This window comes from Triticum urartu, chromosome 7A (assembly GCF_056163025.1).
Source record: "Triticum urartu cultivar PI428250 chromosome 7A, HENAU_Tu73, whole genome shotgun sequence".
Taxonomy (NCBI): Eukaryota; Viridiplantae; Streptophyta; class Magnoliopsida; order Poales; family Poaceae; genus Triticum; species Triticum urartu.
The window spans coordinates 676,440,958-676,453,127 of record NC_141879.1 but is presented as its reverse complement, the minus strand read 5'-3'; the positions used below and the strand labels follow the sequence as shown (position 1 = coordinate 676,453,127).

Sequence of the window (12,170 nt, the reverse complement as noted above, 5' to 3'; positions counted from 1 at the left end):
CATGCTCAGGCACAACATTCTCACCCTGAAACTGAAACCCTTGATCGGATGGCGGTAGTGCATTTTTTATAAGAGGAGAAAGCAATTTTCCAACGGCATCCTCTTTGCACTCAAAATAGTCATCATAGCCGACCACTCCCTCTCTAATACGGTTAAAAAGATCCCTACTCATACGGAAACGACAGCGGAATTTCTGATGTTTGAACAACGGGTTTGTTGTGTCAAAGTAGTCCTTCCAAAGAAGAAAATGCCCGCTCTCTCGGTTGCGATTCAACGCCGGAAGGTGCCCCGGAATGGAGCAACACGGCAGCCAAGATCTCCTCATCATCATCGTTGGAGTCGCGAAGGAAATTGTGAAAAAGGAACTCGTCGGCGGAGTCTATTTTGTACCTTGGCAAACTGTCGAACAGCTTGCGGGCGTTGACGAAGGAGATGGCCGGCCAAGGGAGTCGCGGTGCCCTCGGACCAGCTAGCTGCCCTGGCAGCGTCCGACGAGCGTGCTGGTGAGGATCTGTACGGGGCGGCGACGCGGAATTGGTCACGGCTGTGTCGGGGGAAGCGGGGGTAGGAAGCTTTCGGTTCCCCGGCGGCAAGATGGTGGTGGCGGGTGACGTGGGAGGTGGCGGCGTGGCAGAGGGGATGTTGTGGCACCGGCAGCTGGCAGAGCCACCGGAGAAATGGGCGGTGTGGGCGGCGGCGGCGATGACGAAGGAGGCTGGCGAGGGCTTGTTGGAATGGGAGAGGATGGCCAACGTGCCACCGACCAGCGGGTCAGGGGGGAGAACGCGAGCACGCATGTGTCTGTCTCGTGTCCGCGCCGACGCAAATCCGGATCAAAAATGATCCGGGAATGGGTCGGCAGGCGAACAAAAAGCGGGTGCGCGTCCGTTTGGGTCGGCGCGTTAACGGACGATCGCGGACGAAATGGGTCGCCCCGTTGGAGTTGCTCTTAGTCCCTGGTGAGTCTTGAAGAAAGGCCCCACCTCCCCATTCACTTTTAACACCCACACTCCCACCAGATATTATTTTCATGATCCATTCATTCCATTTATCAAGATCTTTTTTTCATTTCCAAGATTTGAAGCAGGAAAGGACATTTGACTTTATCAAAGGTTTTCTCTAAATCAATCTTGAAAAGAACCCCTGTTTTTTTTCTTTATGTAGGGTATTCAAGGTTTCATATAAAACAAGCACCCCTTCCAAAATGTATCTCCGTTTCAAAATGGCAGATTGAGTGTTTCGAATTACATCTTTGATCACACAGATTAACCTATTAACAAGAATTTGTGTGATGATTTTGAAAAGAACATTCCAAATTTCACCATGGCGGCTAATTTTGTAATGGGACCTTCCCCTTATGCTAGTTGCAACTTTAGAACATATACTAACTCATATCTCTTTCTCAACGATTCCAATTGTGATTGCGATTCATTTGATAACCTTATTAGTTCGTGAACTTGGGGGGTTACGTGATTGGTCAGAAAAAGGAATGCTAGTTACTTTTTTTCTCTATAACAGGATTTTTAGTTTCTTGTTGGGCTTCTTGGGGACATTTTCTATTAAGTAATTTATATGAGAATTTGATCTTCCTTTTATGGGCTTTGTATATTCTTCATACAGCACACTGGATGATTGAATCGCCCTGGCAAAGATGAACTAAGATTTGATGGACTATCGCCGGATGGAAAACGACGCATGTAGAAGCAACAGACACAACGAATCAATGATATTTGCAGCCGGCCTTGCCGGTGACGCTTGCGCATATGTTGCAGGCTAGGCGGAGCGCTGCGGTGGTGACTGCCTCGGCGTCCCAGGCCTTGGCGAGGACGAAGGAGATGTACGAGGTGTCTGACGGCTGCTGCGGCTACCCCACAGTGAGGAGCAGTCGCCGCCTCGCCGGTCGCCGAGAGACGCGTACGGATTTAAATGGGTCATATTATTCTCAAGATTCCTTTTGAGATTGTGTTCTCTACTTGTGCATTTTTTGTCGTATTGAGCCGGTCCCATGAAGCAAGGTGATGCGCCTGACCGGAGGACGGGAGTCAAGATGGACAACGCGTCGAAGATGATGCGCATTTGCGCTGCTGTTCGAGGTGGAGAGGAGCCCTGGTGATCTATGTTCGTTCGCTGCTGATCGTTCTCCCACTCCCTTAGTCGCCTGTTAATGGGTTTATTACCCTCCTATGCTACTTTGGTCCTTGTCATCCCCTGCGTGGGTATTCTTCTTGGTGCGTGAGCGTGTCTGTCTTGAATTTGGCTGGTGCCGCCGTAACTATTTTGGTTGTGTCGTCGAGTTTTCGCCCTACAGTGGATATCTCGATGGCGAGTGTCTGCAGTAGGTTTCCTAGCGATGCCTGAACTCGCTCTCTCCTTCCCCGTCTCCTCTCCTGAACTGATGTATTTCTATACTTCCTTTTTGGACAAGATGTATTTCTATGTCAAAAATTGGCTTTCGGTGGCCGTGCTCTACGAGCTGTAGGAGGGGAAGACAGGGGGTGCCGTAGAGCGGTGGGAGTGGGTGCCGTGCGCGCCCTCGGTGCGCGCCGAGCCGCTGGGCCGCGTCGCGTGCTCAACGTGGAGGTTGAGAGCCCAGCGACGCGGGCTGCAGCTAGACCTCCGGCGCCAGGGCGAAGCTCGCGTCCACCGGCTCGGCGTCCATGGCGAGTAAAGGAAGGCTGGGGCGGGAGGGGTGGCCTGGGGTCGTCGCCGGCGAGCTCGAGCTCGCGTGGCCGACAGTGCCCACATCGTGTTTGTTGTAATGGCATGCACAATAAAAGCGAAAAAAAAGAGAAAAAAGACAACCTATTGGGAGGGGGGGGGGGGGGGGGGGCTGGGAAAATTCTCGTCCCCATGCCAAATATTTCGCCGGGCCAACCTCACGAGGCTGAAAAAATGCCTCCTGGGGGGCGCAAACGGCTGGAGATGCTCTTACACAAGTAACACATCCGAAGACATTACGTCACTCGTTGTTCCCTCGCTTGTATCATCATCTGCCTGGCTGCTGCTGCCTGCTAGTCAAATTCCATCGAATCAAATGAACAAACAAACTGATGATAAACACACTTTATGATCTTTGACTAGCTCCTCTCTTCCTTAATACACCCACTTAACTGATGATAATACACCACAGCAGTATGTATGATGTAAACTCCATAAGTATCCATAACTGCGTAGTAGTAGTAATTAGTAGAATTGATCCACCAAATATGTAAGTAGAGTTGGATTGGATGAAGCCGTTGGAAGGACAGTTCATCAGGTGTTAGAATCAAAAGTAGCAAAGGAAATACAGGAGGATCTAGCGAATAGTGCTTCAAACTACAAGGATATGCAAAAATACATTGTTCATTTTCAGACAACCAATGATGGGGCATAGCTCTGTAATTACAAAATGTATGCATAATTTGGCAGATAATTCAAGAGGATCTAGAACTGGATTTTCTTCTACAGAAAGAAAGTAGAAATGAAAGTCATGCTCAAAATTATACAAACAATATTCCTTGTATGAACTTGGATCTCCTTTAGAATCCTTGCAAAACTACCAAATCTGATCAACTTTGCAAAACTCTGTATTTATAAGTTATAACCCTCAATATTAGCATATGAACTAACAAAAAAGAAGAAACAGTTTCATCGATCTCTGGAAATGAATTACTTCCTCAGTAAACTAATATAAGAGCATCATTCATTTCCAAAATTGGCATATATCATTCATTTCACTGCCACCCCCACCACCACAACATAAAATTGGCATATATCATATCCAAAAATTACTGCCATAATATAATGAGGAAACCAAACCAAGATCAGAAACAGCCATATATACAATTTTATATGAAAATAATGGATGTTGATCCGTGTTCCTCCCACCTCAAACCTCCATATTCCTTTCCCCCATTTTGACCCTAAGAACAGCATATCCCGTAGAGAAAAAGAGAGAACACATTGTATACTTCTCAGCCTTTTTACCTGTTTCTAGGAAGATTCTTAACAGGGAGTTTCTCTTTTACTTCGGTGGTAAATCAATGCAAACATTGCTGGAGGTAGCTCAGTTTACTGTAGCATTTGGCAAAATGATTTTGCACATGAATAGCTAAAAAACGGTGCACGTACGCATCTGCGACGTTTGTAAAACAGTACCCTGCTAGCGATCATACCCAAAAACATAGCTAATTCGAAACAGACCGACCTTGCTATATCATGGGATAGAAGGCGTGATCCACACCCGTGGTGATGACAACGTACGGTAGTGGTGCCCGAGCGCCTCCATCTTCTTTACCATGCTATCCTTGAGGCAGTACACCCCGACCACCCGAGCGTCGGACTCGTCAGCCCATAAGTCCTTGGGCTCGCCAAGCGCAGCGACCCTCGGTTCATCGTTAGTGAAGTAGATGCACCCAGCCTTGATATCCGAGCGCCCACTTGTCGGCACGCACAACGAGTTGTTCACCCCGACAAACAGCGCGACGTCACCAATGTCCCTCGTCTCCTTCCACTGCCCGGCGCCGAGGACATGCACCTTGAAGGAGCATGTCCACCTATGCCGGCCGTACAGATCCTTGCCCTTGGTCACCTGGGCGTACTTGAGCACCACCATCAGCCGCCCACCGGGGGCAGTCGCCAGGTACTTGCGATGGCACGGCGAGCCACCTTCCTCAATGGTCAGCCTTGGCGTGACAGCCGTGCTTGTGTAACCGCCTGACTCAATGTCACGTTGCCACGCCTCCACGACGCCGGTGTAGGAGACGGAGAGGAACCAGCCGTTGTGGTGGATAGCGTCCTCCACGCCGTCGTGCGATGGCGCCAGCATCCACACAGCGTCCTCCGCCGTGGCGAAGGCCGGGGCGCCGAAATCCAGGCCCAGGATCAGCATGGCCGTACCATAGTGCCGGGGCGGTGCGGGGAGGCCGGCGAGAGGACAACCTTCCGGTAGAACGACGTACGCATTTCGTCGGCGGTCAACACGTGCGCCCCGTGCACCAGACGCCTCGAGGAATCACTAATGAACGACGGCCCTAAGCCGAATCGGATGGCCATGAAGCGCCATATGTTCATGATGAACCCCCCGTAGGGCGTGTGGAGGAAGACGCCCATGGTGGTGATGTTCGGGAGCGCGTGCTGCTCGCCGGTGGCGGGGTTGACGAGGTAAATCTGGCCTCGGTCGTCGGCCGTGAAGAGCCATCCACGGGAGGAGCCGAGGACGACGTGGTCGCCGCGCAGCGCAGTGTACGGCGCACACACCGTGGCAGCGTGCCGATCAGCGACGGAGAAGAGCGTAGCGGCCGCCGGGTTCTCCTCGTTCTTGCCGGGGAGGAAGAGCCACGGGGCCGACGGCTTGAACACGTCGTTGTCGTCGCAGGATGCGGCGAAGACCGCGGCGAAGGCAATGCGGTCGAGGAATCCCAGGCGATCGTGGATGTCCGCCAGCAGCTCCGGAGGCTGGGTCAGTGTCTTGGAATGTCGGCATCAACCTTGGCGGCGATCGGTTTCCTAGCGGCGGCTGTTGGCGCAAAACCCCCCGAAACCCTAGCTAGCTCTAGCTCTCCTCGCTCTCTCTGATCCCTCTCTCGCTCTATGGCCCAAACCAACGAGGAAGAAGGAGGAAGAAGAAGGAAACAGCAAGCACAGGTGGTTTTGCCGGCGCACGAACGCCCCTGCCGCACGTACGGCCTTATTTTCTTCCTCGAGCACGAACTCGATCCGGCGAGCTACAATAAGGGAAGGGAGCTGGCTCTTATACCCGCACGCACACACGCGCCACGCCACGCTCCCACGCACTCCACACACGCACTCATCCACGTCCCGCGCTCCCTGGATCATGTGCCCGACGCGCACGAACGCAGTCGCCGTGATCCCGAGTCCAGCGCCTGGCGCGGTCACCCCTCCTAGCATCTCGCCTACACGCAACGGCCCATGCGCTCGAACGCGTGGACACACACACACACGCCTAGTCGCGCACGTACGCGACCCAGGCTGCCTCGGGGCCGACCCCGACGCGTTCACCGCGCGCACGCAGGCACGCACCGTGTCCCGGGCTCGCCACGGCTTTATTGCCCAACACTCTCCCCCTAAGCCGTGGCCTAGAGGAGACCGTTGTCTTCGACATCGGCGTCAGCCAGCAGCGCCCGCTCCGCCGCCGGCGCCTTCCGCAGCTCTGGGCAATCGCGCTTGAAATGGCCGCGCTCGCCGCACTTGTAGCAGCGGCGACGCCTGTTGCCGCCGTCCCGCGTCGCCACGCTGCGTGCGTCGTCGTCCTCGTCCCGAGCTCCCCCTTGTCGTCGCTCCCGTGCCCGCCACTGGGCCGCAGTGTACAGGAGCTTGCCGTCCTCCCGCTCGCCACTGCTCTGCCCACGGCGCCGCACACGCTCGTCAAAAGCGCGCAGCCGCCCAAGCGCCTCGTCGTAGGTGAGCTCCTCCAGCACGCAGAATTGCTCGATGCCGGCGACGACGGGGAAGAGGCGGTCCGAGACAGTGTCCAGGAGCTTCTTCACCAGCTCCGTGTTCCCCAGCGTCTCCCCCAGCGCTGCGAACCGCGCCGCCATGCCCGCGAGCCGTCCGGCGTACGCGTCCAGCTGCTCGTCCTCCTCCATCTTGATGCGGTCCAGCTCACTGCGCAGCGTCGCCCTCCTCGCCGCGCGCACCCGCTCGGCTCTGACGAATCGCACCGACAAGGAGTCCCATACCTCCCTGGCAGTGGTCTTCGTCGCCACCGAGAGCAACACGTCCTCCGGCAGCCCCTGCAAGATCAGTGCCCTCGCCGTCTTGCACTTCTTGTTGTTCACCGGCGAGTCGCCCGGCGCCACCGCTTCCCACAGTGTGTGGGCATCAAGAATGGCCTGCGCCCTGATCGCCCACACAGCGTAGCCGTCCGGCGAGAGCATCGGCATCCCCATGGACACCGATCTGCCCGAGCCGCCGCCGTGTGGAACCAGCGCCATTGCCGCCGGCGAGCTCCTGAACCTGAAACTCTGGTACCAATTGTTGGCGCAAAACCCCCCGAAACCCTAGCTAGCTCTTGCTCTCCTCGCTCTCTCTGATCCCTCTCTCGCTCTGTGGCCCAAACCAACGAGGAAGAAGGAGGAAGAAGAAGGAAACAGCAAGCACAGGTGGTTTTGCCGGCGCAAGAACGCCCCTGCCGCACGTACGGCCTTATTTTCTTCCTCGAGCACGAACTCGATCCGGCGAGCTACAATGAGGGAAGGGAGCTGGCTCTTATACCCGCACGCACACACACGCCACGCCACGCTCCCACGCACTCCACACACGCACTCACCCACGTCCCGCGCTCCCTGGATCACGCGCCCGACGCGCACGAACGCAGTCGCCGTGATCCCGAGTCCAGCGCCTGGCGCGGTCACCCCTCCTAGCATCTCGCCTACACGCAACGGCCCATGCGCTCGAACGCGTGGACACACACACACACACGCCTAGTCGCGCACGTACGCGACCCAGGCTGCCTCGGGGCCGACCCCGACGCGTTCACCGCGCGCACGCAGGCACGCACCGTGTCCCGGGCTCGCCACGGCTTTATTGCCCAACACTCTCCCCCTAAGCCGTGGCCTAGAGGAGACCGTTGTCTTCGACATCGGCGTCCGCCAGCAGCGCCCGCTCCACCGCCGGCGCCTTCCGCAGCTCTGGGCAATCGCGCTTGAAATGGCCGCGCTCGCCGCACTTGTAGCAGCGGCGACGCCTGTTGCCGCCGTCCCGCGTCGCCACGCTGCGTGCGTCGTCGTCCTCTTCCCGAGCTCCCCCTTGTCGTCGCTCCCGTGCCCGCCACTGGGCCGCAGTGTACAGGAGCTTGCCGTCCTCCTGCTCGCCACTGCTCTGCCCACGGCGCCGCACACGCTCGTCAAAAGCGCGCAGCCGCCCAAGCGCCTCGTCGTAGGTGAGCTCCTCCAGCACGCAGAATTGCTCGATGCCGGCGACGACGGGGAAGAGGCGGTCCGAGACAGTGTCCAGGAGCTTCTTCACCAGCTCCGTGTTCCCCAGCGTCTCCCCCAGCGCTGCGAACCGCGCCGCCATGCCCGCGAGCCGTCTGGCGTACGCGTCCAGCTGCTCGTCCTCCTCCATCTTGATGCGGTCCAGCTCACTGCGCAGCGTCGCCCTCCTCGCCGCGCGCACCCGCTCGGCTCCGACGAATCGCACCGACAAGGAGTCCCATACCTCCCTGGCAGTGGTCTTCGTCGCCACCGAGAGCAACACGTCCTCCGGCAGCCCCTGCAAGATCAGTGCCCTCGCCGTCTTGCACTTCTTGTTGTTCACCGGCGAGTCGCCCGGCGCCACCGCTTCCCACAGTGTGTGGGCATCAAGAATGTCCTGCGCCCTGATCGCCCACACAGTGTAGCCGTCCGGCGAGAGCATCGGCATCCCCATGGACACCGATCTGCCCGAGCCGCCACCGTGTGGAACCAGCGCCATTGCCGCCGGCGAGCTCCCGAACCTGAAACTCTGGTACCAATTGTTGGCGCAAAACCCCCCGAAACCCTAGCTAGCTCTAGCTCTCCTCGCTCTCTCTGATCCCTCTCTCGCTCTGTGGCCCAAACCAACGAGGAAGAAGGAGGAAGAAGAAGGAAACAGCAAGCACAGGTGGTTTTGCCGGCGCACGAACGCCCCTGCCGCACGTACGGCCTTTTTTTCTTCCTCGAGCACGAACTCGATCCGGCGAGCTACAATGAGGGAAGGGAGCTGGCTCTTATACCCGCACGCACACACGCGCCGCGCCATGCTCCCACGCACTCCACACACGCACTCACCCACGTCCCGCGCTCCCTGGATCACGCGCACGAACGCAGTCGCCGTGATCCCGAGTCCAGCGCCTGACGCGGTCACCCCTCCTAGCATCTCGCCTACACGCAACGGCCCATGCGCTCAAACGCATGGACACACACACGCCTAGTCGCGCACGTACGCGACCCAGGCTGCCTCGGGGCCGAGCCCGACGTGTTCACCGCGCGCACGCAGGCACGCACCGCGTCCCGGGCTCGCCACGGCTTTATTGCCCAACAGCGGCGGCCTTCTTTCGCCTGGCGGCGGCGCCCTTGCTTCTGCCCATTGGCACGTACTCCTACAGATCGATCGGAGGTTGGTACTGATTTGTTTTTTAATGAAAAGAAATAAAATACACCTCCTACGAACAATGGTAGAGCTACGTGCATCTTTTCACAGGACTTCATTGGGGGAGGGAATGGGCCGGGGCCTCCCGGTGAGATTATCCCAACTCCAAAATGCGCCGAGGCATTTCGTCCGTCCATATCCCTTTGAATCCAAACGAACAGAAAACACAACCTAAGAGCAAGCACTAAACAGACGCCGCGCCGTAAATATACCCAGTTTAACGCGCGCGCAACCCGGCGGATGGCTCCAGCGGGCGCGCAATAACCGCGTGCGTGGTATAAGGAGTTGGGCGCGCGGTAGGAAGCGGTACCTCGCGCGGTGTATTTGCGGCGCCCGCTTCCGCGCACGACACAGTCGAGCGCTCGCGCTGCGCTCTGTCTTCTCCCCCTCCAAAGCCCCACGCGCGCCGGCGCCAGCGACCCACACCCCATGGACGCACGCGCCGGCACCCCGCTCACCCCGTCCTATAGCCGCGACCCCCCGCCGCCGCCGCAAACCCTAGCCCGGGTGTCGTTGGCCTCGCCTCCGTCGAAGCTCCTCCGACCATCGGCCTCGCGCGCGGCCTCTTCATGCCGCCGCGGATGACCTCGGCAGCGGGTGGCGTCGCGCCGGCGGCGGCCCGAGCCGCCGCCCCCTCCTCCTCAAAGCTACCCAATGCGGCGCAGCCAAAGAAGGGCAAGACATCGGTGAAGAAAAACAAGGCGGCAGACGGCTCCGGCACCTCCAAGGCGAGGAGGAAGAAGCTTGCGGGGCGTGCGACGGGCGCGGCGGCTACCGAAGCGCCGGCGAGCTCACTGACGGGACATGGGTGGCGGTGGCCTCGGCGCCATGGGTGGCATGGGTGGCTTCGGAGGTACCGTGGGCGGTGCAATGGGAGGCATTGCTGGCTTTGGAGCCCCCCCCCCCCCCCCCCGACGCTATGGCCACCATGGGAGGCATGAGTTTTGCTTCTCTCATGGGAGGCATGGATGCACCTCCGGCTGCCATGGGTGGAATGTCTTTCGATGTGCCTCCTCGCACACATTACCATGAAGATGCCGTTGAAGATCTTGCCAACACCGTCGGAGCTTCACGTGATGCGGTGCGCGATGATGAAGATTCATCTTCGGAGGCGGAAGAATCATCTTCCGAAGATGAGGACCAGGACGAAGACGAGGACGAGGAATGATGTGTCTTTCATTTGTGTATTGAACTTGATTTGCATTTTGAACTTGGTTGGATGAACTTGTGGGCATGAACTTTTCTTCATCAATTTATTTGTGTGAAATTTTATATGTCATGTTCATTGCATTTTGAATATTTCATCAATTTCATTTTGTATTCAAAATGCCATATGCAATGCATCGGCGAGTTGCGCGCGCTGCATTTTTGCGCGCTGCTGGAGCGGCGCGCGCTGCATTTTAGCGTGGCTGTTGAAGCCAGCGCTGCGCGCCGCGCCAAATCAGGTTTTTGCGCGCGGGGCGTCTGTTGGAGATGCTCTAACACGTCAACGCAACGGATGACTGTCTGTTTCCTTCTATTAGACCTTTATTTTTAGCCCTAATTTAGGCCTGATTTACATCGGTGCAGGCACGCAGAGGACGCACGTGATGTCCTCCCCTGAGAGCTCCTATACGCCGCTCGCGTGCGTCCAATCGTCGCGCCTTCGCTGAAGCAACGTGCACACGAGCCGGCCCAATTATCACCTGGTAAGCGAAAATTCGAAACAAAAAAAAGCGAATGCGTGGGATCGAACACCCAACCTCATGCTGGACTTTAGCGCGGCTAGCCAGCCGAGCTCGATCGTTATAAACGCAGCGCCACACCTAAAGTAGAAAGTACAGTGGCTAATCCTTAAAAACCATTCAACATTTTTATGATATACGCTGAACAAAATTTAAAATACATTGAAATTTTTGCAAAACATGCTGAACAAAAAAATACTCAAAATGAACATTTTATAGTATATGTTGAACAATTTCTTAATATACGATGAACAAAATTTAAATACACAATGAACATTTTCTAATATATTTTCAACAATTTAATAATATATGATGAAAATTTTTGTAATACACGATGAACATTTTTATAATGCAAGGTGAACTATTTCATAGTATATAATGAACATTTTGTTAATATGATTAAATTTTTTGTAATACGCGGTGAATTTTTTTATAATATGCAATAAAGACAAGAACAGAAACCGAAAATAAAAAGGGAAATGTAAAATAAAAATGAAAGGAAAAAAGGAACCAAAACATAAAAAATAAAAACCGGAACAAAAAAGATGAAAACCGGCCAAAACAGTGAAAAAAATGTTAGTAACAAACCATAGAGAAAAACAAAAAAAACAACCCGCAAGAAACAAGAAAACAGCAGCGAACCAAATCCGTACGTGGGCCGGCACATGCGGTGACTCGCTTCAGCGAATGGTCGTTCTTTTTACGCCTGCGGCCGTCAAATAGGATCCGCCTCCTCCCCTGGCCAGGCGTCCAAACCCTATATAGCGCCTTAAGCGCCGGTTACGCCTGTGACCTTTTTAAAGTTTGAGAACTTTTTTCAACTTGATGAGCTTTTTAAAAAAATTATGAATAATTTCTAAAATTTGTGAACGTTTTTCAAAATAGATGAGCTTTAATTCAAAATCTATCAACTTTTTAAAGATATGTGAGTTTAAAAAAATGATAAACTTTTTTCAGATTTTCCATTTTTTCAAATACATGAACTTTTTCGAATTTGGTTATTTTCTTACTTTTCCCTATCTTTCATTTCCTGATTTTTCCCTTTTTCTTCTTTTCAAATTTTTATTTTGTTTTTTTCACATTTTGGTCATGAATATTTCTAAAATTCATTAATATTTTGAAATTTTATGAACATTTTTTAAGTCCGTGTTAAATTGCGAAACTTTTTTTCAAAATTCGTGAATAATGTTTGGGATCCATGAATGTTTTTAAAATTCATGAACTTTTGTAAAAATCTATTAAGACCTTTCGATTTAACAAAATTTCACAAATAAGAAAAATTATAGTTGTTTTTTCCTAAGCTTGCACTGGAGCAAGCGAAAAAAAAATACTAAG

At 54.3% G+C, this 12,170-nt stretch overlaps 1 protein-coding gene and 1 pseudogene across 1 annotated transcript; both read right to left on the bottom strand.

Moving 5' to 3' along the window:
• Nucleotides 1-4,195: 4,195 nt before the first annotated feature.
• On the bottom strand, nucleotides 4,196-5,889 carry LOC147961376 (uncharacterized; annotated as a pseudogene).
• A 188-nt stretch (nucleotides 5,890-6,077) lies between these two features.
• Nucleotides 6,078-6,935, bottom strand: LOC147961375 (uncharacterized). The gene has a single exon (XM_087533780.1). The coding sequence runs from the start codon at nucleotides 6,933-6,935 to the stop codon at nucleotides 6,078-6,080; it is 858 nt and encodes a 285-aa protein (XP_087389906.1).
• Between the last annotated feature and the right edge of the window lie 5,235 nt (nucleotides 6,936-12,170).